The sequence below is a fragment of the Anguilla rostrata genome, chromosome 14 (genome assembly GCF_018555375.3).
Source record: "Anguilla rostrata isolate EN2019 chromosome 14, ASM1855537v3, whole genome shotgun sequence".
Taxonomy (NCBI): domain Eukaryota; kingdom Metazoa; phylum Chordata; class Actinopteri; order Anguilliformes; family Anguillidae; genus Anguilla; species Anguilla rostrata.
Genome location: NC_057946.1, coordinates 40,512,232 through 40,539,145, shown reverse-complemented (window position 1 = coordinate 40,539,145; position 26,914 = coordinate 40,512,232). Strand labels below are relative to the sequence as shown.

General features: G+C 42.6%; 1 protein-coding gene across 3 annotated transcripts; it reads left to right on the top strand.

The window, feature by feature from the left end:
* The first annotated feature begins 4,059 nt into the window (after positions 1–4,059).
* LOC135239548 (annexin A4-like) lies at positions 4,060–26,127 on the top strand. 3 transcript variants are annotated; one of them, XM_064308272.1, is made up of 13 exons: positions 4,060–4,213; positions 6,981–7,030; positions 8,175–8,262; positions 10,562–10,656; positions 13,645–13,758; positions 14,001–14,091; positions 18,038–18,117; positions 18,395–18,451; positions 18,670–18,763; positions 21,587–21,682; positions 22,092–22,150; positions 23,850–23,972; positions 25,903–26,127. In XM_064308272.1, exons 2-13 carry the CDS (start codon positions 7,022–7,024, stop codon positions 25,960–25,962), a joined length of 966 nt encoding a protein of 321 aa, XP_064164342.1. In that variant the 5' UTR covers positions 4,060–4,213; positions 6,981–7,021; the 3' UTR covers positions 25,963–26,127. The 3 variants fall into 3 exon arrangements, with proteins under 3 accessions (XP_064164342.1, XP_064164344.1, XP_064164345.1); XM_064308274.1 differs by lacking the exon at positions 4,060–4,213 and adding an exon at positions 4,306–4,390; XM_064308275.1 differs by lacking the exon at positions 4,060–4,213 and adding an exon at positions 5,506–5,613.
* Positions 26,128–26,914: the final 787 nt, after the last annotated feature.

The window sequence follows — 26,914 nt, the reverse complement described above, 5'->3', positions numbered from 1 at the left end:
AAAAGTAAGTTACAGGTTGAACTTAAAATAAATCAAAGCAATAAACCAACTTCAACACAGTATGCACAGTAAACTTACAGTGAGCACCATAATTCATTGGACAGTGACACATTTTTTGTTACTTTGGTTCTGTACTCCAGCACTTTGAGTTTGAAAGGATACAACGACAATGAGGTTGAAGTCTAGACTGTCAGCTTTAATTTGAGGGTATTTTCATCCATATCGGGTGAACCATTTAGATGACAGCACCTTTCGTACATGGTCCCCTCATTTTAAGGTACTACAAGTATTGAATTGTTGAATTGGCTTCACAGATGTGTTTGTTAGGCAGCTGTATTCAATTGTGCCATTTGTGAATGCAGAAGAGAGCTGTTGACGTCTAGTCTTGATTCTAGACTTTGCAATTGCCTTTGGAGATTGTTGTTGGGGTGCGACAACATGAGGAAGACAGCAGTGTTGATGCAAATTAAGCCGGCTGTCATAAGGCGCAGAAATGAAAATCAATCAATCAGGAACATTGCAAAAACCCTGGGCATGCCCAAGTCAATAGTTTGGTTCATCATTAACAAGAAAAAAATAACTGGTGCACTCAATTATGTCAAAGACCTGGTAGACAGAGGAAGACCACTGTAGTAGATGACCGGAGAATACTCTCCATGGTGAAGAAACCCCCCTGATAACAGCCCAACAGATAAAAAACACTCTCCTGGATGCAGGTGTAGATGTGTCAAAGTCTACCATACGTAGAAGACTACACCAGCAGGACTACAGAGGGTACACCACAAGATGCAAACCACTGATAAGCCTGAAGAACAGAAAGGCAAGATTACAGTTTGCTAAAAAGCACCTAAAAGAGCCCCAAGAGTTCTGGAACAAAATCTTGTGGACAGATGAGACAAAGATTAACATGTACCAGAGTGATGGAAAGAGGAAAGTGTGGAGAAAAAAAGGAAATGCCCATGATCCAAAGCATACCACCTCATCCGTGAAACATGGTGGAGGGGGTGTTATGGCTTGGGCCTGTATGGCTGCCAGTGGAACGGTCTCACTTGTCTTCATCGATGATGTGACTGCAGACAGAAGTAGAACAATGAATTCTGAAGTCTACAGAAATATTTTATCTGCTCAGATAAAACCAAATGCCTCCAAACTCATTGGACAGCACTTCATCATGCAACAAGACAATGACCCGAAACATACTGCTAGAGCAAGAAGGGGTTTTTGACGGCCAAAAAGTGGAAATTCCTTGACTGGCTGAGTCAATCACCGGATCTGAATCCAATTGAACATGCATTTTACATGCTGAAGAGGAGACAGAAGGCAAAAAGTCCCCAAAACAAGCAGGAACTGAAGATGGCTGCAGTACAGGCCTGGCAAAGCATCCCCAGGGAAGATACCCAGCGTCTGGTGATGTCTATGCGTCGCAGACTTCAATCAGTCATTGCATGCAAAGGATATGCAACCAAATATTTAAAATGATTACCATATTCTACATTATGTTAAACTGTCCAATTTTTTTTGATGCCCAAAAATGGGGGGAACTGTGTACAAAAGGTTCTATAATTTCTAAATGGTTCATCCGATATGTATGAAAATACCCTCAAATTAAAGCTGACAGTCTGCACTTCAACCTCATTGTCATTGTATCCTTTCACACTCAAAGTGCAAGACCAATATAACAAAAAATGTGTCACTGTCCAATGAATTATGGTGCTCACTGTATATCACTTTTTGGCAGAAACTTCTTTAGTACCTATCTAAAATATCCTTCATCACACATAAAAACTGTTTTAGCCAATCAAAAAAAAAAAACACAAAACACAAAAACTTAAATGACTAAAGCCCCAGAAAGCGATCTTTTTAGGCCCATCCACCCACCTCAGCAGTCAGCAGATAATATAGCCAGGCCTTGAACCTGCAAATACATGGCCCACTCTGAACTCAAAGCAAGCTATTTTATTGATTTTGCCTCTCAGAATCTAAGAAAAGAAAAATAAAACAATTGAATGCCTTTCAGAATGACATAATAAAATAATTGTCCTTCAACAGGGAAACTTGAAGGGTTAAATATCTCACATCATATTATCATTTATATGTCTAGATATTTAATTAAAAATCAGCAAGCAGCATTACCAGAAAATTGAGGGTTTTTATGTTATATTATGAGTCCAGTTCCTGAATCATAACACACAGTTGCATTAACAAAAGAAAAAGTACCATTATGATGTAAAGAATTGTATGATTATTTAAATCAGATGGGTGATTGCGTGGAAAATAGAATCCGTAGGCCATGCACAGAAGCACCCATAGAACTTGCCTGAGTTTCTGTCATTTCTGATGATACAAAAAACTCAAGTAATGAATAAAACATTTGACCTCTTTAAGGATTTAGTTGTCTTTTAAATGACAATGACGTTAAAATGAACGTGATTTTACTAGTTGGCGATACAATGCGCCTAGTTATAAATAAAAAAAATAGTAGATCAGCACTTTGGAGCTTGAAATTAATTGTTAAAAAAGACGCCGACCCCCATAAAGACAAAATAAGAAATATACTAGCCAGGCTTCTCAACGCCTTTTTCTCCGATTAAGTGAATGAGTCGTTCGGCTGGTGAAAGCCATCGGTTGAGGGAAAACTGGATTCACAAAAATAATTATTTAATACCACGAGAGGGTGCCCTTGTACTTATTAACAGAGACGATGACTGAAGTGTTTTGACAAGAGAATCGTAATCACGTCTGAACACAACTCAGGTCATGGAACAGGGTAGTAGCCCTGGAAGTCGAACCGCGCGGGGAGCCTGTTTAATAAATTGACGTTATATTAGTAGCGCGAGCACAATCCCAGCCAGTTGTAGTAATTGATACCATGGTTCATGATATACCTACTGTGGCGAGGGTATGCATGAAATATTAATCTGAGGGAAAGAGTTCCCCGAGAGGGCTCAACGCACCCGCGCACACTCCAGACAAGGCGGAGTCTCTTTGTACACTGAGGCTCTGAGATTAGTATCAATTCTTCTGTCTATGTAAACATATTCAACTCAATCAAGAGTTCAAATTAGCTTCCTTAAGGTGACCTTTAAAATGATATCACCACTTTAATTATTAATTCTGATACTAGTATAATTGAACTAGGCTTATCTGAGATTTAGTATGACGTCGTCAAAGCAGAGCCAAACGCAAGAAATCTGCACTAAGTAGGCTAGGTAACTAGGTAGGTTATTTTGAATGGGCTTCTCTCTACGTCAGTCTGTCCAGACCATAGGCATTTGCAGTATGTGCTGTCAATTAAAATGGAGAAAACAAGGGATTAAACCTTAATCAATCCAATTTGTGTAACGCTTTTAGCAGAGAACTGTTACAAAGATACTTTACATTGTAGTAAGGCAAGAGACAGAGCAAACAGAGCAAACACCAGGCCCGAACCCCCAAATAGCAGCTACATAAGGTTAAAAACTCCCAGTGAGGGGAAAACCCTAAAACGTCTGCGAGAAAAAAAACTCCCCAATGGGAAGAAATCTCGAGAGGAACCCGGCCCATCCTCCACTGACCAGCCTGGTGTGGAGTAGCAGACAGCAAATAAAATGGGTTAAGCAGGTTACAGCTGAGACGACAGCTAACAGGAATAGGCTAATAGAATACCAAATGGTATAGTTCGGAATAGTGGAGTTCACAGCAGCCGGATGATGGATCTGGGGGTCGAGACATCGTCGAGGCATGGGCAGGGGAGGAACAGGGCTGAGGCAGTCCACGACCGTGGAGCGAAGGACCGGACTGGAGCGATCCCGTAGATTCAGGCCGAGGAAACAGGCTGGAGCGGTCTTTGAACTCAGAGCGAGGTAAGGGGCGGGTGCTATACCAGTAAGATACACAGTGATCCAACAGACGTGCAAACTGAGGTTGGTATAATATGGATTCTCATTTTGTGAGTTGAAGAAAGGGGTAACCAGGAGAATGCTGGATTAGCTGTTTCTTATTTAATGCGGAATAATGACATGACTGTAGCCTACATAGGCACCAGAAGTTTTCGCAACAACGGTTAATTTTCTGGGAGGAACTGAAATTTGAGACGCTCAGACGATTGCCCACACCCACTGAAGTGGGCGACCCATAAATCCCCAAAGATCACAGTTATGTACCGTCCCAAATTTCTGCTTTCTGCTTCTAGTTTAATACGCTGCCCTTCGGTTTAAACTAGAAGAACCGTCAGGTGAGTCATTCAAATAAAATAGATTATTTAATGTTTAGTCTACACACATTTTACACACGTGACAATGCCTGTCAACTCGGAAAAAAGAACATTTTTGTCTTTGAAAGTGTCCGCGGATAACCTATACGTAGGACATTTTCAATGCGAATGCCATTTTGAAGGTTACTTTGCTTTCAGGTGAGATCTGTGGCATTCCGTTGGCTATGTCGAAGGGCAACGATTGTCCGGCGACAGAAAAAATGATGCGTGATATCTCAAATGGTTAGGCTATTGTTGCAGCTCGTAAAATAACTGATCGCTTGTTTTTCCTGTTCATATATGTTGTTATTATAGTGTGTTTTCCCATTATATTTACGTTCTAGGAAGTGTCCGTAGAGAATTCAATACTTTAATTCCTGAACCTCTACACTTCCATTCGGTACGATGTTCGCTGACAGACGACGGATCGGGGCGCGGCGTGGCGTGGCGTGTTAAAGTGGAAACCGACTATAACGGAAGCGAGATTCTCTAATGGCTTGCTATCCTTGTTCTTATGCCACTAGCCTATATTTGAGAGGTACACATGACCTGTTTCCGCGTCTCCCTCTTTTTGGTGTTAATTTGTGTTGTGCACTGCTGCGGGAACGTCAAAGAAACTGAATCTGAACCGAGTTTCATCACATCTGGAGCAACCTACTGTAGCCCTTCTCCTACGCTGTCATATGACTGCCTAATAACTGGGTTCATAACAATAGCCTACTTATATTGTACAAAGCCTATTATTTAAAAAATACGAAATTAATAATAATGAGATTAGGTTATAGCCTATAGCAAAATATCGTAGCCCACGATAATGGAAAATTTGGCGCTTTATAGGAATGAAGTAGCCTAGCAACGAAAATTAGTGAACGTTTTTCACTAGCCTATCAGCAAACAGCATTATGACTGCCTACATCCCGATGTCTACCTTTTATTTAAGTCATGTAATAATTGTCAGAAGTGAGCAGGCGCGTAGCCTACTTTTGCATGTCCAGCAGTTCAATTGCGTAGCCTACACATGAGTATAAAGCTGAACAATATTTCAGCCGTAGCCTACTCTCTAACATGCAACTTCATGCAAAGGCCAGGGAAAGTTTCGTTTTGTTCTAAACAATGTTGTTGGAGATCAATCCTTTTGTACTGAAAATTGCATATTAGGCTACGTATTGTATTTGATTATGCTTTCAATATTTACTGGATATGCTTTCAATATTTGGCCGCAAATGGATAATTAGCTATAGTTAACCTGCCGATATGTGGTGACGTTTTAAAGCTGGATACACAGGCCTAAGGGTAAAGCGCAGACTAATACCGCTCGTTCAAACTAACTGTATGGGCTACCAAATTTTCGAAACGTTCAGCGTCATGATTCTTAAAAAAAGGTGCGTGCGGATTTTGTCACGAATATAGTTGAAAATATTTCGTACTTATAGGCCTACAGTACCAAATATGCTATTTGTGTAGTATTATATGTTTGTAATTGTGTAAAACAAATGTGACTTAAGGGGGCCTACTTGGGCAAATGTTGTAGTCTGTAGGCCTATGTTACAGCCTCTGGTTACAGCCCTTCCAAGACAAGGCGCGCCGTCACAAATAGAGCCGAGGCAAGCATATGGTGAGCGCTTCGCCATCAAGTTTCTTGGCTTTCTAGTACACAGGGAAGTTTCCTATGGACATCGCAGAACTTTTACGAAGCCACGTAGGCTACAGCTTATTTACGGACGCCGTGACCTTAATTGCGTTGATTCTGTGTGTATGGTTCCCTATTTCTATGCAAATGCACCAGCGCAGAGATTGATGCGAGTCGTTTTTGTTAATTGGATCCCAGGCAGAAGGTCTAATTGTTTCAAGATGTAAGCTGATCTGAGGGAGCAGGCCAGAGCTGCCTGCGGACCGTGCCTGCTGTAGGCTCATTCCCGGCCGGCACAGTGCCTGTACCACTGGAAATAAAATGAGCCACATGGCGCCATTTATGATTATAGTGATATGATGCGTCTGTAAATGGGGTCTATTTTGTATGCGAAGTGAACTAAAGACAAAGCTAGCGAAATATATCTGAGTTGAAAAGTAAATAAGATGTAAATTAATTTCAGATGTTATTGTTTTAAATTAATTGAGAATTGGATATGTTAAGAATGTTTTGTCATAGTTTATATCCAGTTTCTTGGAGAACAGCACCGACTGTCCATTCATCCATTATGCCTGCTTATCCTGGGCAGGGTTGCGGTGGGTGCTGGAGCCTATCCCAATGTGCGTTGGGCCAGAGGCAGGAATACACTCTGGATAGGCCGCCAGTCTATTGCAGGACACACACACCATTCACTCACTATTCACTCGCACACTCATACCAATGGTAGGTTAAGTATCTTCAGTTAGCCAACCTGCATGTCTTTGGACTGTGGGAGGAAACTGATATACGGGGAGAACATGCAAACTCCACACAGAAGGGCCCAGGCCAGGATTCAAACCCAGGATCCGCTTCATGCTGTGAGGCGACAGTGCTACCCACTGCACCACCGTGTCGCCCCAGCACCGACTATTAAATTGCAAAATATCCTACACACTCCCCGGCCATTCGCTTCAACTTGTGGAAAAAAAACCTGTTAGAGCAATCTGAAGTTGGTGAGAGTGACAGGATATCCTGTGTGTCAAATGACGTACCATGATATTAAAATAAATACTACAAACTGTAGCCAAAATGTTTTTGAATGAACATCTAAAAAACACAAAAATTATTTTTTTCTTTCAGCTCAATTTTCTCCTGCAGCTGAAGACACACTGCTTGGCACCATGGCAGCGGTGAGTCCTGTCAGCTCTCTGTGTGCCTGACTGTCCCGGTTTGCATGTGCACATTAAAATGATGGAGTGCCTATTTTAGACTGACTTTTGACTAGTTTCACTTCCTGCAATTTCATGCTGTTTTGTATGAAGGATGGAAGTAGAAAATTTCCATAGGTATGCTTATCTGTGCTTTATGTTATGATACCATGAATCCTCTCATGAAATCTTTCCAGAGCAAACAAGCTACCTGTTACTTTAAGCCCTTCCCACAGCCCCCCCCCCCTCCCCCTTTTAACGCAAGCCTGAAAATGACACACCCAAAATAAAATGGTTCCTGTTCTTGAACCTTTGACTACAGACATAATCCTGGTCCCTTCTGAAGGGTAACTCTTGCGAGTTTGTTTTCCAGACTGGAGATAATAACATTTCCAATGTAGACTGTAGTCTCAACATGTATATCATGGAGAAACTGACAATAATAATAATTCCTCCAGGGAATTGCTAAGTAAACAACGGACGTTCTATTGATGCTTGTATGAACACGTTTTTGGGACTAAAAACTATTATGGGTTTAGTTTGCTGGACCCTTGTCGTGATAAGGATACCATCTTTACGGTGACTTGTGTTGTCTGTGGATGTCCAAAACACACAAGGGAGGACTCCCAAGCCTGTTTTGTGTCCACTCATGTTACAAAATGAGATGCCCATTGTCGCTATATCATTGGGATCATAAAATAGCTTATAGAGATAGAACCATGAGATTCAACATTTTCAAACAGGATGTCCATGTGACCAGATGGACTGAACATTTCACTGTAAAAAAACACAATGAATGCATGCAAACCCAGTCTGGCCTGAATACGGGCAGGTGTGAATGGATGCAGACCCAGTCTTTCAGTAAACAGTACCCTCCTCCTCCACCAAACACACACACACACGCATGCACACACACACACACATATTATTCTGCCCTACTCATATGTTGATGGTTGTTGAAATGGCAGTCCAGCCATGTCACTCTGAACATATTCTCTGAAACAGAACATCCATTGTCTGTCAACAGTAGTCATTCAGCTGAGCTGGGTGTTTACATGTGTGTGCATGCGCGTGTGTGTTTGGTGGAGGGGGAGGGTACTCTTTACTGAAAGGTGTTTCCCTGCAGATGGGAACCCGTGGAGTTGTGAAAGAAGCTGCTGGATTTAAAGCAGAGGAGGACGTCGAAAAACTGAGGGGGGCCATGAAAGGAGCGGGTGAGTGATGTCACTTCCTGTAAATGTGTACATCATGTCATTACAGACACAAACAGTTGCATCATTCTTGAAAGTCTGTACACCTGTAGTTAGAGGATTGGTGAGCAACATCTCTTGTATGCAGCTATATGGTTGTCTCAGACCGAATTCAAGTGTGACTTAGTGTGCTAGGACATAAGTGCATCTCCTGATTTCTGAGTACTAATGCCAGACCATAACCTGTACTACTATAGGCAGGAAAGTTGGAAGGGGTGGTGCGTGCAGTCTGAAAGGGTGGGTGTTAAATCTGATAAGGTGGGTGTTCAGTCTGCATCTGAAGATGGATATTGATTCTGTTGTCCTAACCACTGTGGGAACTTTGTTGTGCCGTTGGGGCCTAGTCCAGACAGACTGTCCACATGCTATCTTAAGCAGGTTACTGAAACTCTACACAGACTTAAGGAAGCTGATCAAGTAAGGATGGTGGTTCTGACCTGTGTATGGCTATTCTACAGTACTTTACAGTAATAGTCCTTAGCACAGACTGAACCAGGGTGGATCTTTCAGTGAGGTATGTTAAGCCCAAGCAGTTCTGTTAGCATTCTGGATCAGAATTTCCACATGCATGACCTGAAATGATCTGTTTTCTCTTGCCAGAGTGTGCAGTTGGCTTTGTCCTATAAAAATGCTATGTGCCCTGTGATGGGATGATGCAGCTCATGAGTTTATCTCTGTATATCCCAGCCCTGTGGTGAAGGGATGAATGATGCAGCTCATGATTTTAACACTGTATATCCCCCAGCCCTGTGGTGAAGGGATGAATGATGCAGCTCATGATTTTAATGCTGTATATCCCAGCCCCGTGGTGAAGGGATGAATGATGCAGCTCATGAGTTTAACGCTGTATATCCCAGCCCCGTGGTGAAGGGATGAATGATGCAGCTCATGAGTTTAACGCTGTATATCCCAGCCCCGTGGTGAAGGGATGAATGATGCAGCTCATGAGTTTAACGCTGTATATCCCAGCCCCATGGTGAAGGGATGAATGATGCAGCTCATGAGTTTAACGCTGTATATCCCCCAGCCCCGTGGTGAAGGGATGAATGATGCAGCTCATGAGTTTAACGCTGTATATCCCAGCCCCGTGGTGAAGGGATGAATGATGCAGCTCATGAGTTTAACACTATATCCCAGCCCCGTGGTGAAGGGATGAATGATGCAGCTCATGAGTTTAACGCTGTATATCCCAGCCCCGTGGTGAAGGGATGAATGATGCAGCTCATGAGTTTAACGCTGTATATCCCAGCCCCGTGGCGAAGGGATGAATGATGCAGCTCATGAGTTTAACGCTGTATATCCCAGCCCCGTGGTGAAGGGATGAATGATGCAGCTCATGAGTTTAACGCTGTATATCCCCCAGCCCTGTGGTGAAGGGGTGAATGATGCAGCTCATGAGTTTAACGCTGTATATCCCAGCCCCGTGGTGAAGGGATGAATGATGCAGCTCATGAGTTTAACGCTGTATATCCCCCAGCCCTGTGGTGAAGGGGTGAATGATGCAGCTCATGAGTTTAACGCTGTGTATCCGAGTGTTTGCACAGCTGCGGCAGCCATCGGCTTTCTGAAGTGTGTTAGAGTGGAGAGCTTCGCCTGGCCTCTGAACATGGAAAATTCTTTAACTGAGTAGTTTCTGGTGATAAAACCCTAACTGAGCATATTTTAGTTTCTGGTGATAAAACCCTAACTGAGCATATTTTAGTTTCTGGTGATAAAACCCTAACTGAGCAGGTTTTTAGTTTCTGGTGATAAAACCCTAACTGAGCATATTTTAGTTTCTGGTGATAAAACCCTAACTGAGCAGGTTTTTAGTTTCTGGTGATAAAACCCTAACTGAGCAGGTTTTTAGTTTCTGGTGATAAAACCCTAACTGAGCAGGTTTTTAGTTTTTGGTGATAACACCCTAACTGAGCAGGTTTTTAGTTTCTGGTGATAAAACCCTAACTGAGCAGGTTTTTAGTTTTTGGTGATAACACCCTAACTGAGTAGGTTTTTAGTTTCTGGTGATAACACCCTAACACTGTAAATAGTGGCTTCTTTCTGCCCAGTGGGGTCCGGGCAGCAGGCTTGGAATGCAGATGAGTTTAAAGTTCAGTGCTCATGTGTTCTAACTCCTCAGGGGTGATTCAGAATTGCAGGCCCATTGTGCTGAACAGGGCGTGGCACGCAGAGAGAGATGTCTATGGCAGAGACTGCCCACCATAGACATCTAACCTGGTGTGGAATTGTGGAACAGTGTAGTAATGCAGCGTGTTTCCCGCAGGCACGAACGAGGCGGCTATAATCGAGATCCTGGCGCACCGCACCATTGCCCAGAGACAGCTGATCCAGCAGGCCTATAAGCAGTCTGTGGGGAAGGTGAGCTGAGCCGTCCATCTCCCAGAAGGCCACACTCACAATGAGGTGGCTGCTGATGTCACTCTCTTCAGTCAGTGATTGTGGTGCTTTGCATCCCCTTCAATTTGAATGCGTTTCCATATTCAAAACCTTTAAAATGTGAAACCAATATAATGGAGACCAAGGTAATGGCGTTCAGTGGAACTTCAGGAGACACAGTAAAATATAATGGGCTGTCAATCACAGACTTGTGTAAGCCAATCACAGTCTCTTTAGCAGCTAGCTCAACCCTTTTTGGGGTTCATGAAGTTTCACTCATCTTAAAATGTTACATTTTTCTTTTTAATATAGGTCCAAAATATATATTTTACATCTGTTATTCAGTGCTTTTAACTATGGTGAAAGAAATATGTCCAGTTTGTTTTTGTTTAATAGTATATGTGAGAGGAAATGGGGTTAGTTGGTAAAAGAGGCATAAGAGTAAATCGCTCTCTGACTGCTGTGGTTTTCAGGTGATACTGTGGGTAAGACGTCACTGCCAAAGTCCGCTCCCTTCAGTACACACAGCACATTGCCTGTGGCAGTGTTTAGACCAAAAGACAGAGGACAGAATAACAACATTCTCTAAAGAAGGCAGTATATCTAGCATTTAAGTCTTTCAGCCTCACCTTATGAAGAAGAAAATAGTGTGTATATACTTTTTGATCTGCAGGTTTGACAGAAAGAGCTATTTGTATGCATACACAGTGAAGTTAATCATTAAGTCTGACTGCAAAGTGTGTGGGTGTTGTGTCAGGTATTATCTCTGACAAGACCGTAAAGTGGCTGTGTGATTGTATCGATTGGAAAATCTCTTTTTCTCAAAGTTAGAGAATTCAGTTTTATAAGAGAGGCCCAAGACACACAGAGTACTGTTCTCAAAATCTTCTTCTTTGTGTCCATCAAACATTATCTAAACCAGTGGTGTCAAACTCGTTGCCATGGAGGGCCGTGTGTATGCAGGTTTTCATTCCAACCAATTAATGCTGCCTTAATTGAGTCCAATTACTCATTCAGCCATATGCGTTTAACTGCATTGAAGCACAGAATATAAGAAAATTTTTATTTAGACAGTGCGGGTCACCATAGACGTCAGGTCACCATTGTGCACAAACCTGCATCCCTAATTCAGCAAATAATTTAACTAATTATATAATCAAGATCTGAGGCTGGAATGAAAACCTGCATACACACGGCCCTCCATGGCAACGAGTTTGACACCACTGATCTAAACTAATTGGATCTGGTTGAAAAACTGCTTCAGTGTACCTACACAAGACGAGGTGAATCTAAATCTCATGTACATGACCGAAATTGTCAATAAAGTTACAGTATCTGTCCGCAAGTCACCTAAACCAGGGAAAAATAAGAGAGAGGCATGACCTTTCTGCGAACAATGACATTACACAGAGGGAGCTGGGGTTTTAATGATAATCAGTGGGATTGTTTTTCCAAAAAGTAGAGTGTAGTATCTTGCTATTCAGTATCTTTGCTCAAAGTGTGTGAGAGGAGGCCTGCTTCAAGGATTGGACATACCCACGGAATGTGCAGATGCCTCGCTGGCCAATCAGAATTAGTGAGCATGAGTCAGTCATGGGTGTGGCCTCTCTGTGACTCATTCTGACCAAGAGGATTGAATCCAGCGCTGGCGAGAGCTCTGTAACCCAGTGTGGTTATAAATGTGTCTCCGGAATTAGGATTGCCGACATTTGCATGTCTCCTTACTAGCTCTGGTGACCTGGCACCAAAACTATTTTTGTCCTATATATTTATTTTTCTTCTTGAAACTATGCTCTTATCCACTGATTTTAGACCATTCGTATTTTACAATTGTTAGCCATTTATTTTTATTAATTTATTTATTTGACCTTAAAAGAGAAGTTTTAAGTTTTAGTCTGCAACTTTCCGGTCTGCAGTGGCAGTTTCCTAATCGTGGCCAGTCAGGACCACAGTTTCACAGCCTCCAGAAACTTCCTCTAGTCACTTTTACTGCAGTGGAGCAGATAACATATCAGAGGCTGGAGGTGACACACACCCTTGACATATCAGTGTAGTCTCTGCTGTTCCTCTGGAGTGATGTTTCACACACACACACACACACACACACACACACACACTCTGTACACACACACACACACACACACACACACATGCACGCACGCACACATACACACTCACACACACACAGATACATGCACACACGCACGCACACACACTTACTGTAAATCCCCCTCCTGTCTTCATTTTCCCCACACACCAGCCCTGGGAAGCTTGTCATATCATTTCATATCTGGTTTTTGGTTGCACTCAAAATGCATCTGAATCTCTCCCTGTTCCATGGGAATGGAATAAACCACCTCCTCCTCTTACAAAGCCAGCAGCAACAAGGTCTCGACTCTTTGCAGTTCTGGCCCCACGATGGTGGAACGATCTTCCAGTGGAGGTCAGAACAGCAGAGTGTCTGAGCACCTTCAAACGGAAACTCAAGACGCACCTCTTCTCTGTGTACCTCTCTCCTCTTCCCTAAACCCCCTCCCATAACAATAAAGAAAAAAAAAAAAAAAAAAATTTTTGTTCAGACTATCTTGTTTCTCCTTATTGTATGCATCATAGTAAAGGCTTTTTATCTACATGTTGTTCAATGGACTTAAGTGGACTTGATCCTGAGTTTGGTTACTCTGTTGTAAATCGCTCTGGATAAGAGCGTCAGCTAAATGCCTATAATGTAATGTAATGTAATGCCAGCTGGTCTTATCCTGAGCAGCAGACAGGCCTGTGGGAGTCATTCACAGCGTGAAGTGCAGTATGTGCCATAACAGAGAAGAGCTAAAACACTGGTGTGCTTGGGTGTCACTAAAATGAGCATTTATTTATTACAGGAGTGTACCTGGTGTGTGAGAGCCTGGAGATAGCTAAACTGAGAGCTAAACTCTGTCTGTCTGTCTGTTTGTCTCTGTCTGTCTTTGTCAGGACCTGGCTGATGATTTGCGGTCTGAGCTGACGGGTAATTTTGAGACGGTGGTGCTGGGATTGCTGATGCTGGCCCCCAAGTATGATGCCTACGAGCTGAGGAATGCAATCAAGGTCAGAGGTCACGAGCAAAGCGATGACTCATTGAACAGCCTTGCTGAGATTGGTCATGGCTTCTGTGGATTTGTGTAAATGGAAGGGAATGAATCTGATTGGTCATGGAGAGGGGAAGTCCTGCTGATTCATCATGGTGTCTGTGGATTTGTGTAAATGGAAGGGAATGAATCTGATTGGTCATGGAGAGGGGAAGTCCTGCTGACTGGTCACAGTGTCTGTGCCACTCTGCCCTGCCTCAGGGAGCTGGGACTGAGGAGGCTTGCCTCATCGACATCCTGGCCTCCAGAACCAATGCAGAGGTCAAAGCCCTCACTGCTTGTTATAACAAAGGTAATCTCTCCCTCTCTATCTCTCTCTCTCATTCTCTGCTCCTCCCTCCCTCCATCTCTCTGCCTCCCTCTCTTTCTCTGTCTCTCTCTCTGCCCCTCTCCCTCTCTCTCTCTCTATCTCTACACTCTATCTCTGTCTCTCTGTGCTGTGTGTGTCTGTGTCTAGTGTGTACGTACCTGTATGTAAGTTTGTTCATGTGTGTGCTAGATGGTTGGTGTGTGCGTGTGTGTATGACAGGGCATTGTCCCTCAGACTGTGCAGGTGTAGAGAACTCCGTTCTCTCCCGCAGGAGTAGTTCTTTTTTTTTTTTCTCGTTCAGGGAGGACATCACAAAATTGGTAGAGGGAAGGGCAGCTCTCTGTTTTTTTTGTACATGTATGATGTTCTTACATATGAGTTCCGCATGCAGGGTTTCAGTTAGGTGTTTGTTCCATTTTGCTAAATTTTTATTTGTAACTGGACCCCACACTTGTAGAGAAATTACTGATTAAAATAGTTTAAGATAAAATTCAAATTGGAATTTCAATTTGTCGTTTTATGGCATAGTCAGCCCTGCATGCTTTCTCATTCAGTTCATTCACTGCAAGGGTTGAAGTTTCCTGTGGAACTTATTTTCAAACCCAGTAACTGGTATTGTTTCATTCAAGATTTAAAGTGGTTAATCCTTATGTCTTCATTTTGTATGGTGAATTCTTCTGGTTTTGATTTACTGAGGGTTTTCCAGTTTTCGCAGAAATGGTTTGTGTCTATTGACTCCTTAAATAATTTCAGTTTTTTGCAGGTATATTGTTTATATTTTTATTCTGAATATACTGTACATTTGTATTGCTTTAGGGTTTCAAAGTAATTAAGGCATAAAATGACACATTTCTATGTTCTTTTCTAATAATATTCTTACAGTCCAGTCGACCAACTGTGTTCTCAGTTAATGTAGCTAATGTTAATTAGCTATCTGTCTTGGGTACAATTCTGATTTTATTAGATATTAACTAATGTATTAACTAATATAACTGATTTCTTCAGGATTTTAAGGCTTTTAGTTGTCTACCTCCAGCTCTCTCTTGGATTATCTCCAAAAAAACAATCTCTGCTCTCCTTTTTTGTTGATGAATGTCCTTGTTTTGATTTTTGTACTTCCTTAAGAAAGTTTATCTCTCTGGCTGACCTTTTTTTGTCCAGATGTCCTGCATAATGTCGCTTTCCTTTTGTCCTTTATTTGTATTCTGGTCCTCTTTGCTGTTTATGAGGAGATCTTTAGTGGCTGGTGCTAGGCTAGGCTAGCTGTCTGATCACTGCTCTCTCTCTCTCTCTCTGAACCTCTCTCTCTCTCTCTCTCTCTCTCTCTCTCTCTGAACCCCTCTCTCTCTCTCTCTCTCTCTCTCTCTCTCTCTCTCTCTCTCTCTGACCCCCTCTCTCTCTCTCTCTCTCTCTCTCTCTCTCTCTCTCTCTCTCTCTCTCTCTCTCTCTCTCTGTCTCTCTCTCTCCCTCTCTCTCTCTCTCTCTCTCTCTCTCTCTCTCTCTCTCAAATTCAAATTCAAATTCAAATGCTTTATTGGCATGACATATTTAAAAATACATATTGCCAAAGCGTAGTGACAACAGCAATCAACTAAGTAAGAATATATAATCAAAAGGAAAAAGAAGACAAGCAGCATCAATGATAACAGCACAAATGATAGGAACATAATACTTATCTATTAACTGAATTAAACTAATTATATTATATACATACACACACACACACACATATACATACGCACACATATACATACAAACACATATGTATATATACACCCACACATACATATGTTTGCCGGATGCTCACCCACTGTCCCTCAGGCTGTGACAGGCAAAAACGTATCTAGCTGCGAGTGAGGCTGTCGCTCCTTCTCCTAATAGAACTCGCAGCTTTTCGTCGTTTGTTAGGGAGGGAAATTTGTTTAGGGATGTTGAATTTAGGATCTTATTAAAATATGTTTCCCTTATCTGCGAATATTTTTCACAATATAACAGGAAGTGCATCTCTGTCTCTACCTCTCCTGTCTTGCAGTGACCACATATACGTTCTTCTTTGGGTAGCCATGTTTTTTTGTGCCTTCCTTTTTCAATTGCTAAGGTGTGGTCACTGAGTCTGTACTTGGTCAGGATTTGTCTCTTTGCTTTGTATCTCTGACAGAGAAGAGATACTCTGCCAAATTGTATTCTCTGTTTAGGGCCAAGTAGCAATTAAGTTTATTTTGTGTTTTGGTTTCATTATTCCAGTGTTCCAGATAGGCATCTTTTGTTTGTTTAATTATTTGGTTTACTCTAATTTCTGGTCTTAAAGCAGCGCTGGTCTGAGTTTGGTCAGTATTTGGTTTTAGTTGGTTAGTCAGTCTCATGACCAGCTGACTGAGAGGACTCTTTTTGGGTTTCAGTTCTTGGGTTTTCAGTGCTTGAAATTGCATTGTGTCTTGGGGACTTGATTTGAGGTGCATCCAAAATTTAAGTGCTCTTTTTTTAATGTTAATTATCAATGGGTATCTGCCTAATTCTGCCCTGCATGCGTTGGTGGGAGTTTTCCTTTGGATGTTTAGTATTGTTCTGCAAAATTCTGCATGCAAGGCCTCTATAGGATGCTTGTCCCACCTAGTTCTCTCTCTGAACCCCTCTCTCTCTCTCTCTCTCTCTCTCTCTCTGAACCCCTCTCTCTCTCTCTCTCTCTCTCTCTCTCTGAACCCCTCTCTCTCTCTCTCTCTCTCTCTCTCTCTCTGAACCCCTCTCTCTCTCTCTCTCTCTCTCTCTCTCTCTCTCTCTCTCTCTCTCTCTCTCTCTCTCTCTCTCTCTCTCTCTCTCTCTCTCTCTCTCTCTCTGAGCATTGTAAAGTGAGTGAATATTGGTGTGATTGGCTGGACAAGTCCTCAGGTCTCCAGCTTGCAGTGCATTGTGTTGCAGAATGTGTCTCTCGGGTGCGTCTGCATGCAGGCAGTGGGAGTGGGGTCCTGATGTCTGAATGAACACGTTATACAAATTCAGAGAAGCCATGAGTTATTCAGTGCTTAGACATCTGCTTTCCACGTGCTGTTGAGCATGGTTAAATGTGTCCCCTCCCCCTAACCTCAAGCTGAAAGAGAGGTTTCGAGGATAGTGTGTGTATGTGGTCAATCAGCATTTTAATAGATGGTTTTCTTTACAGTTTCAAATTTCTATCCTGCTTAATTAATTACATATAAAATGGGGAAAAACGTAGGCTATGAAAGTAGGTTACAACTCATGTAATTGCATAGAATATATATTTTTATTTCTTACAAATTCCCATCTTGCAACTTCATTGTTTAGAATTTTTGAAAGTAAATTTTCCCATTAAATATACTTACCTGTCACTATTATGTGTTGTTTACAGTGGTGTGTGGCTCACCTTTATAAGATAACTTTGAGAATCCTAAACCTGTTGCAATAGCTGATTATTCATTTGACTAATGAGGACGAGTCTCTTCACATTGGTGGCTGCCCATATTTCTTTGAACTGGAATACGCAGACGAAGAGCTAAATTAAATTTGCGTGCACTCAGAATAAGGAAGTGCGGAATTATTTAAATTTTTTATTTCAGCAAATAATTTTCAACTTTCAAATTAATTTTCACTTCCAAATAGAAGGTTTAGATAAACTGGACTTGTTGGGGGGTGAATTGAACCTGCATCTTGATATGCCGCATAGATGCTGTTGTGAAGCTACTGACATGGAGAAAAAACCTCTAAATAGTAAAAAGTAAAATTCCTAATGATGAAAATGCCTATTTTTATTTACTGTTAATGCAGTGTCACACACAACAGAAGCAGAAATTATATATACCATTATTGCCATTGGTATTATGGGGAAAGCGTGAAGCACCTTTGAAGGGTGCTTGTAAGTGTGTGCACGTGCTTATGAGTGACTGGCTTGAACTCACCTTTTTGTCCTGTGCAGACCATGAGAGGAACCTGGAGGACGACATCTGCAGCGACACTTCCGGAATGTTCCAGAGGGTTCTGGTGTCTCTGCTCACGGTCAGAATGCTGGTGCTCACACTGCTGCATGGTCCATCACGCTGCTACCCCCCCCCCATCCTGCTGCATGGTCCATCACGCTGCTACCCCCCCCCCCCCCATCCTGCTGCATGGTCCATCACGCTGTTACCCCCCCCCACATCCTGCTGTTGACATAAACATGCTTTTCAGAGTACACACACCTTTACCTTTGTTTACTAATGTGCAGTGCTGTGTATGAGGATGGAAGTAGTCTCATACTGAATGTGCCCCGCCCCTTCTGTGCTCTGATTGACAGGCAGGGCGGGATGAAAGCGGGAAAGTGGATGAGGCCATGGCTGTGCAGGATGCCAAGGTGAGGATACAGACCACTTGAGAGCCGCACGAGTGTTACCTGAGGAGAGGGCGTGGCTACACATGTTACCTGATATCAGGGCGTGGCAGGGCATATTACCTGAAGACAGGGCGTGGCTAGACAGATCATCGATGAGCCAGATAGTGGGGAGGGTTTATGGTGGAATGAGCGCTACCTGGGAGAAGGGTGTGGCCTGACCTCACCTATGTATGCTGCAGGATCTGTACGAGGCTGGCGAGGCCCGCTGGGGGACCGACGAGGTCAAGTTCCTCACCGTGCTGTGCGTGAGGAACCGGGAACACCTGCTGCGAGGTACCGCCCCCTGCTGTTCACCCCGCCCGCACACGCCCACTGAGCTTCAATGTGCGGTGAACTTTGGGCCGAGAGGGTCCCCACTGCGGCCTGGGAACTCATCCATGAAACCACTTGTTTCCGCGTTTCCACCGCAGGAACTTTCCCCAGGAACTAGGAACCTTCTGAGGAACTCAGTGCATTTCCACTGCAGGAACCAGGGTCTAAATTAAGTTCCAGGGACATTATTTTACCACCAAAAAAAGGTCCCTGCTCAGGGGGTAGTACTTTCCAAAAGTACAGGAACTTTGGGGGTGGGGCGCAAGCGCTGAACATTTGGTAAATGGACTGCATTTATATAGCGCTTTTATCCAAAGCGCTTTACAATTGATGCCTCTCATTCGCCAGAGCAGATTAGGGGTTAGGTGTCTTGCTCAAGGACACTTTGACACACCCAGGGCGGGGTTTGAACCGGCAACCCTCCGACTGCCAGACAATTGGTCTTACCTCCTGAGCTATGTCGCCCCCCGATTTCTGATTGGTCGAGTACTCGCAGCATTTTATTTCAACCGCCATTTTAAAAAATCTGCAGCTGCAAACCGATTTATTATTTTCATAATAATAACTTGAATTCAAACTTGTTATGCGGCACAGTAGCCTACTTTTGGTTATAGCCTGCCAACGTCTACAGATGAGAAATTAACATTGAGGATTATAACGTGTGCTCTTCTGTTCTTTTCGTGCTTTAGCATTAAGTCTGTTTTATAAAATATTAAGCATTCGTGCTGGGACAGCATATTACGTACCAAACCATTCAAGCGGTTTCATTCTGTTGCTGAATATTTTCATCCGGATTTTTGTTGTTATAATTATAATTGACTCAAAACGCTTGACACAGTTATGTGAGGTATGCGGTAGTTCTGCGTAATTTACATTGCGGATACAGTAAATGCAAAATGGAAAAAATCACCTTCCACACTTTTTGTCACGGTAAAATAACAGGTTAATTCTAGTAATCGTCCCTTTTGCTTTTTCAAACTGTCATAATTTTACTCTGCGATTCTTCAATTCTACAAAAAGACCAGGAAGACTAGACATAGACTTATGGTGCATGGTTCCCATCTGGAGGGCAAAGCAAACGGTGGCTGTACCACTGCAATATTCATTTAAATTTTCACACAAGTCATTCTATTTATTCTTGTCATTTTGCAATTATATGGAAATGACGTGTGCATGTTTTCTGCTATATATGTTACCAGTTATTTGTGAAATGTGAATGCATTCTGTTGCCTCGGATGTCAAGACATGAAAGTGAATGTTTGCATAAAAACATAATGAATGTGTTTGAGAGGATATATAAAACAGTTACAATCTGTATATTGGCAGTTATATCGTGTTTGTTGCATAACAACGGTCCAAGTCGAACTACCAACGAGTTCTGCTTGACAACGGTAAAATAATATGCCCAAACGGCCGCGGAAGAATATTTCAATTTCAGGTGATTAAATCAATAAAAATCAATAAATACTAAAGTAAACATATAGTCATTGTTGGTAACCCGTTGTATAAGTGGAATAAACCTCTCCAGGCTGTCCCGTTATTGGAAAATAATGTACTTCGGTGGTAGTATGGAGTTACAGAAGAAATCATAGGACAGATGGACCGACGACAACGTCGCTTTTTCATACGTCAGCGGACTAATTTGCCTAATCTTCGCGGGTCTTTAGACCGTGGTGGAAACGCAGACAACAATGGGCTGAAGGAACCTTTTAGTTCCTCGAAAAATAGTTCCTGGGACTAAACGTTCCGGGTACTTCACGCGGCTTTAGTGTTGGAGGAAAATTAGCAACTAACGCAGTACTCAGGATCTACTGTCATAGGACAGAACTTTAATAATTTGAAAGTAATGAAATAATATAAGTCTGATATCTGACTCTTCACATTTAGAGTGTGGCTCTGCTACACCACAGCATTATCTGACTCTTCACATTTAGAGTGTGGCCCTGCATACAGGGGACCTGCTACACCACAGCATTATCTGACTCTTCACATATAGAGTGTGGCCCTGCATACAGGGGACCTGCTACACCCCAGCATTATCTGACTCTTCACATTTAGAGTGTGGCCCTGCTACACCACACCATTAACTGACTCTTCACATATAGAGTGTGGCCCTGCATACAGGGGACCTGCTACACCCCAGCATTATCTGACTCTTCACATTTAGAGTGTGGCCCTGCTACACCACACCATTATCTGACTCTTCACATATAGAGTGTGGCCCTGCATACAGGGGACCTGCTACACCCCAGCATTATCTGACTCTTCACATATAGAGTGTGGCCCTGCATACAGGGGACCTGCTACACCACAGCATTATCTGACTCTTCACATTTAGAGTGTGGCCCTGCATACAGGGGACCTGCTACACCACAGCATTATCTGACTCTTCACATTTAGAGTGTGGCCCTGCTACACCACACCATTAACTGACTCTTCACATTTAGAGTGTGGCCCTGCTACACCACAGCATTATCTGACTCTTCACATTTAGAGTGTGGCCCTGCTACACCACACCATTAACTGACTCTTCACATTTAGAGTGTGGCCCTGCTACACCACAGCATTATCTGACTCTTCACATTCAGAGTGTGGCCCTGCTTACAGGGGACCTGCTACACCACAGCATTATCTACGAGCTGCAGGACCGATGGCTGCTTATGACAACAAGTCTGCTCTCTTGAGCAGGGAAAGGTGGAATGAGCAAGTCAGAAATTCCATGACCGTCTGCTTCCCTCCCTGTTTTCCTCTTCTCCATCTCTGTCCACCCCCCCCCCCCCCCAGTGTTCCAGGAATATCAGAAGCTGTCGGGGCGGGACATTGAAGAGAGCATTAAGAGGGAGATGTCTGGCTGCCTGGAGGATGCCTTCCTGGCCATAGGTCCATATCTTTGATAGCTTTCTTTATTATTATTATTATTATTATTATTATTATTATTATTATTATTATTATTATTATTTATTTATTTTATTTATGATTTTTTTTATTTTTTTTTTATTTTTTTAAATTTTATTTATTTATTATTTATATTATTCTTATTAGTAGTAGTAGTTAAGTGTTTTTTTTTTTTTACAGCTTTTCTTTATTTTTAATTCTTAAATGTTCCTGCTGTTTCATTGAATTACTATGAACTTATTTTTGCTTCAGTCATTGAACTGTTATTACAGTTGTAATGTAAGGCATGGCTGATTGGTAATGCGTGACAGTAGAACTGTATGTAATTATGCAGGTGTATGTGATCTGTCCAGTGAATTTAAGCTGTGTCTAACAGTGGTGTGTTGTTCCACAGTGAAGTGCATTAGAAATAAGCCTGCTTTCTTTGCTGAGAGGCTGTATAAGTCCATGAAGGTAGGCTTTCATGTGATTTCATGTGATTTTGTGGCCCCTTTTGGTCTAACATTTAATTTGTTTCATTTTGGGGCACAGGACTTTGCATAATTGCCTGTGGTGTATACGGAATTAAATCTAAATAGCTCCCTCTACTGGGCAATGGGTGTTAAATTGTGAATGTTAGCAAATACACACATACACATATAGTACAGTACACACACACACACACAGTATACACATACAGTACAGTACAATACACACACATTTGCTAACATTTAACACGGTTTAACACCCGTTGCCCAGTAGAGGGAGCTATTTCGATTTAATTGTGTATACTGTGTGTGTGTGTGTGGGTGTGTGTGTGTGTGTGTGTACTGTACTGTTGCTCTTCCCCCCCCCCCCCTCCGGCTTCCTGAGACCGGCCCAGCGCTGCGGGTGACTCCTCCCAAAGGAAGTGGCTAACACCAGAATCTACACCCCCCCCCCCCCCACATCCTCCCCCCACCCCGCCTCGCATGAGTGACCTTTAGGTGACAGAAACACATCTGTGACAATGCACAGTGACTGAGCGTTACACTAGCACGGGGTGATGCGTTTCCTCAATGGCTCAATAGAGAGAGTGTGCGTCCGCATGTGAGCGTGTGTGTGTGTGTTTGTGTGTGTGTCTGTGTGTCTGTGTGTATGTGTGTGTGTGTGTGTTGTGTATGTGTATGTGTGTGTTGTGTGTGTGTGTGTGTTTGTGTGTTGTGTGTGTGTGCGTGTGTGTGTGTGTGTGTGTGTGTGCGTGTGTGTGTGTATGTGTGTGCGTGTCCCACTCCGTGAGAAACAGGCGTTAAATGCTCTCGGCCTGGGGTGGTTTGGCGCGGAGGGGAAGTGAGCTGGAAGGATATTTCTGTCCCGGTGTGTAAGGCACCGCATGCACGTTTTCTTTTTTTAATTAATGTCCCTTCGTCATTTACTGGAAACGTGTCCGAGTTTAAATGCAGAATTAGCATGGTTTGCCTGCAGAGTTAATGCGGAGAACTGCTCCGTTGAAGACGTGGCCTTGGCTGCACGTGGACTGCTGGAGTTATTGTGAGAATCTGTGGGACTAATTGACTGTTATTTTCAATAAACAGAGCAAAGGTCTGTAATAAACCACCTTAGCTCTTCAGTGAAAATGCTCAATTGTTCAGTTTTTGCCGGGACTTTGTGTATGAGTGCGTGCATGCGTGCCTGTCTGTGCACACGTGTGAGTGTGCGTGTGTGTATGTGTTTGTTCTGTGATGTTATCTGTGTAGTCGTGTGTGTGTACTGTACTGTATGTAGTGTATATGTTGTCTGTCGTATAACGTGTGTACTGTACTGTATGTATATACTGTGTATGTGCGTGTGTGTGTACTGTACTGTACTGTATGTGTATATGTGTGTGTCTGTATGTATATACTGTGTGTGTGTACTGTACTGTATGTATATACTGTGTATGTGCGTGTGTGTGTACTGTACTGTACTGTATGTGTATATGTGTGTGTCTGTATGTATATACTGTGTGTGTGTACTGTACTGCATGTGTATACTGTGTATGTGTACTTTACTGTATATGTATATATGTGTGTGTGTGTGTACTGTACTGTATGTGTATACTGTGTATGTGTGTATATGTGTGTGTGTGTGTACTGTATGTGTATACTGTGTATGTATGCAGGTCACCTGACATGATCCTTTGGTCCTTCCGCAGGGCCTGGGGACCACAGACAGCGTGCTGATCAGGATCATGGTGGCTCGGGCTGAGATTGACATGCTCGACATCAAAGCCGAGTTCCTCAAGATGTACGGCAAGACGCTCCACTCTTTCATCAAGGTGAGGCCTGCTCCGCTCTGGCCCCGCCCCGACCCTGTAGGCCGTATCCTCACACATGTAGGCCATGCCCCCTGATTCTCTAGGCCCCGCCCCCAGGACTGTAGGCCCCGCCCGGCACTAGAACAGTCATTTTTTTCAAAAATGGCTCCAAATGCAGGAGTTAAAAAAGTCTCCTGCATTTGGAGCCATGATTGTAAATAAATATCTGGTTTTACACTAATGTATGGACAGGTCTAGGTCTAGAAGCAGCCGCTTGGTAACAGGAGGGGTCTGTTGCCATGTTAGCTACGGGGTGACCGCTTTCCACCATGCTTCCTTCATGCACATTCATAAAGGCTACGTTCACGTCCCAGGTCTTGATGCCCAGTTCCCATTTACTTGAAACAACCCGCATGCATACACAAGGGTTTGGTTACCGATACGAAAGTAAACAACCACGTTGCCATAGCCATATTGCCACCTATAATGGACACAAAGCGAGACAGAATTAATCATTCAGTCTGTTGCTTTTTTAAAGCGTCTTAGGTCCACATCCCCTGTGTCCCATACAGACTCTTTGCCCCACATTTCCACCACTGGACTGAGTCTTCAGCCTCCATTTAACTTATTTTAACATTCACCGATACCAGCGGATAGTGGTTGTGAATGTAATACAAGTTATGTGTCATTCAAATGTGAAAAAAGTATGAGATATTTAAATGAGGTGCAAATCGCAATAACCGGGAAATGTCTATCTGTGCGTTTAGCCAGTCAGATACAACAGGAATCAGTCTGGCTATGAATGCAGCCCAAAAGACATCTGAAAATATCTGATTCAATGTGCTTTTTCCTGTTTACATGTTCATAGTACATATCCGATCCAAAAAATCTGAATTGGGTTGCTTTTACCTGGCGATGTAAGCGCAGCCAAAGAGGGAGAAAATCTGTACAGCTGGAATATGCTCTGTCTTCATTCTCGTAATGAAGAATTATAATGAACCAGCGAATCCCAGGACTTTTAGGCTCACTAATGGCGTTGGGTTGTCTATCTGGTCATTATAGATTATATGTAGCATGGGACAGGAGAGCAGGGTGATGTTTTGACATCAAATAAGGTTCACATGTTAAAGGAATTCTGGGATGTGTAGTTACTTTCTGGCCACAGACATAAATGCCAGATGCAAGGTGTTACGACCCAGAAGGGCAGCAACACAAGAATACTGCATTAAAAGAGCAGAGTGTAGTTCACTACCCAAACAGGGCTAGAATTTATTTACAGTTCATTTCCCAAACTGGGCTAGAATATATTTACAGACACACGCAACAAACAAAAAAGATAATACTTAAATAATTAATCATAGACACGGAAGACAGCTGGTAGGCAAAATCGTAAAATTAACAAAAGAAAGGGTCAGGCCCCCCAGCAGTTGGAGGTCGGACCTGGGGGCCCTCTCACCTAACAGTTTCAAATCTAGACAAATAAATAACAAAAATAACAAAATGAAAAAATCTACCATGCTTCCAGTCTGCACCAAAATCAAAACATAAGTGCTGGCAATGTAGCTTTTCCAGCCCGGCATGGCAAGTGATCAGGGGAGCCAGCTGCTCAAGAGCTGGAGTCTTCTTATAAGCAGAGACAGGTGTACCCAATCTGCAATTAGGCTCCAAATGGGCAACCTGAAACACACCCACCACAGGGGGGAGACAAAACGAAACAAAGCAAAACAAAACATACATACATACATACATAACAAAGGGCTTTCTATCTGCACTTCCTGTGAACAGAGAAAGTGTTTATATAATGAGTTTGCACAACCCCCCCCCCCACAATGCTCTGATGTGGCATGTATTGTTACCACTGCTGGTAGCTGATGCGTTGAGTCTATCTCTGACTCGACTGCTGTTTGACTGAAGTGGAAAGTGACAGGAAAATGTGCTCTTGTGTTGCCAGGGCGACACCTCCGGCGACTACCGCAAAATCCTGCTGGAGCTCTGTGGCGGGGAGAAGTAGAGAGCCCACGATGGCGCTGAGCTCTGACATCATCAGTGTATGCCAGCATCACAGCTCCCCGTACCGCATATGTTTGTAGTCTATGTTTGTACCAAGAGATTTGACGGTGCTTTTTTCACTGTTTGTAATGCTGATTTAAATCTGAAAGAAAATGTTTTGTTCTAATTCTTGGCCTGTAGCATCATTTCAGCTGTGGCAGTTTACTGTATTTACTGTACAGCTAATTGTGTGGGTTGTTTTTTGCGTTTCTTTCATTCCCAGTGTAGGCTTAATTAGTTGCTTAATTATTGTGTTAACAAACGGAATATCATTAAAGGTCCTATTTGCAGTGCTTATATTACAGAACGAAATTAGAACTTACAAACAATTTGGGAATAAAAATATCCAACAGTCAGCAATCCACATTTGTAACTCAGAAATAACTAATGTCAAAGTGATGTTGAGTACAGTATAGCATTGCAATTAAATTTGATTACTTGATATTTCAGTTGGAGCCAGTATTCACAATTTGATTAATCACTCAGACAAACACACATCTCTGAGAATGCTCAGATGGCTATGGCAATGTGTAGGTCTAGTGTACATTCCCAGTATGACCTGTAGGTGGAGCCATTGCCCATATCTGGTAGTGGGGACACTCTCCGTATAATATGTTTTCCCATGGAAAGCTGCACCTAAGAAGTGTAATCCATGACCACCACAAACAGTCAATTTAAATTGAATTTCTCTGACAGGAATTTATAGCATGTTTGCACTGGAAGCTTGATTACATGAGTGTTAAGTTTTCCACATTCAAAGTATTATTACCTCAAGTCAAATAATATGAACCATACACAGGTAAAATGAGATTGAAAAATATTTTTGTATGTTACAAAATAATTGGTTACAAATATGTTTGCACTCACCTACAAATCTCTCCTGAACAAATATAATACATTTTCATTTTTTGACA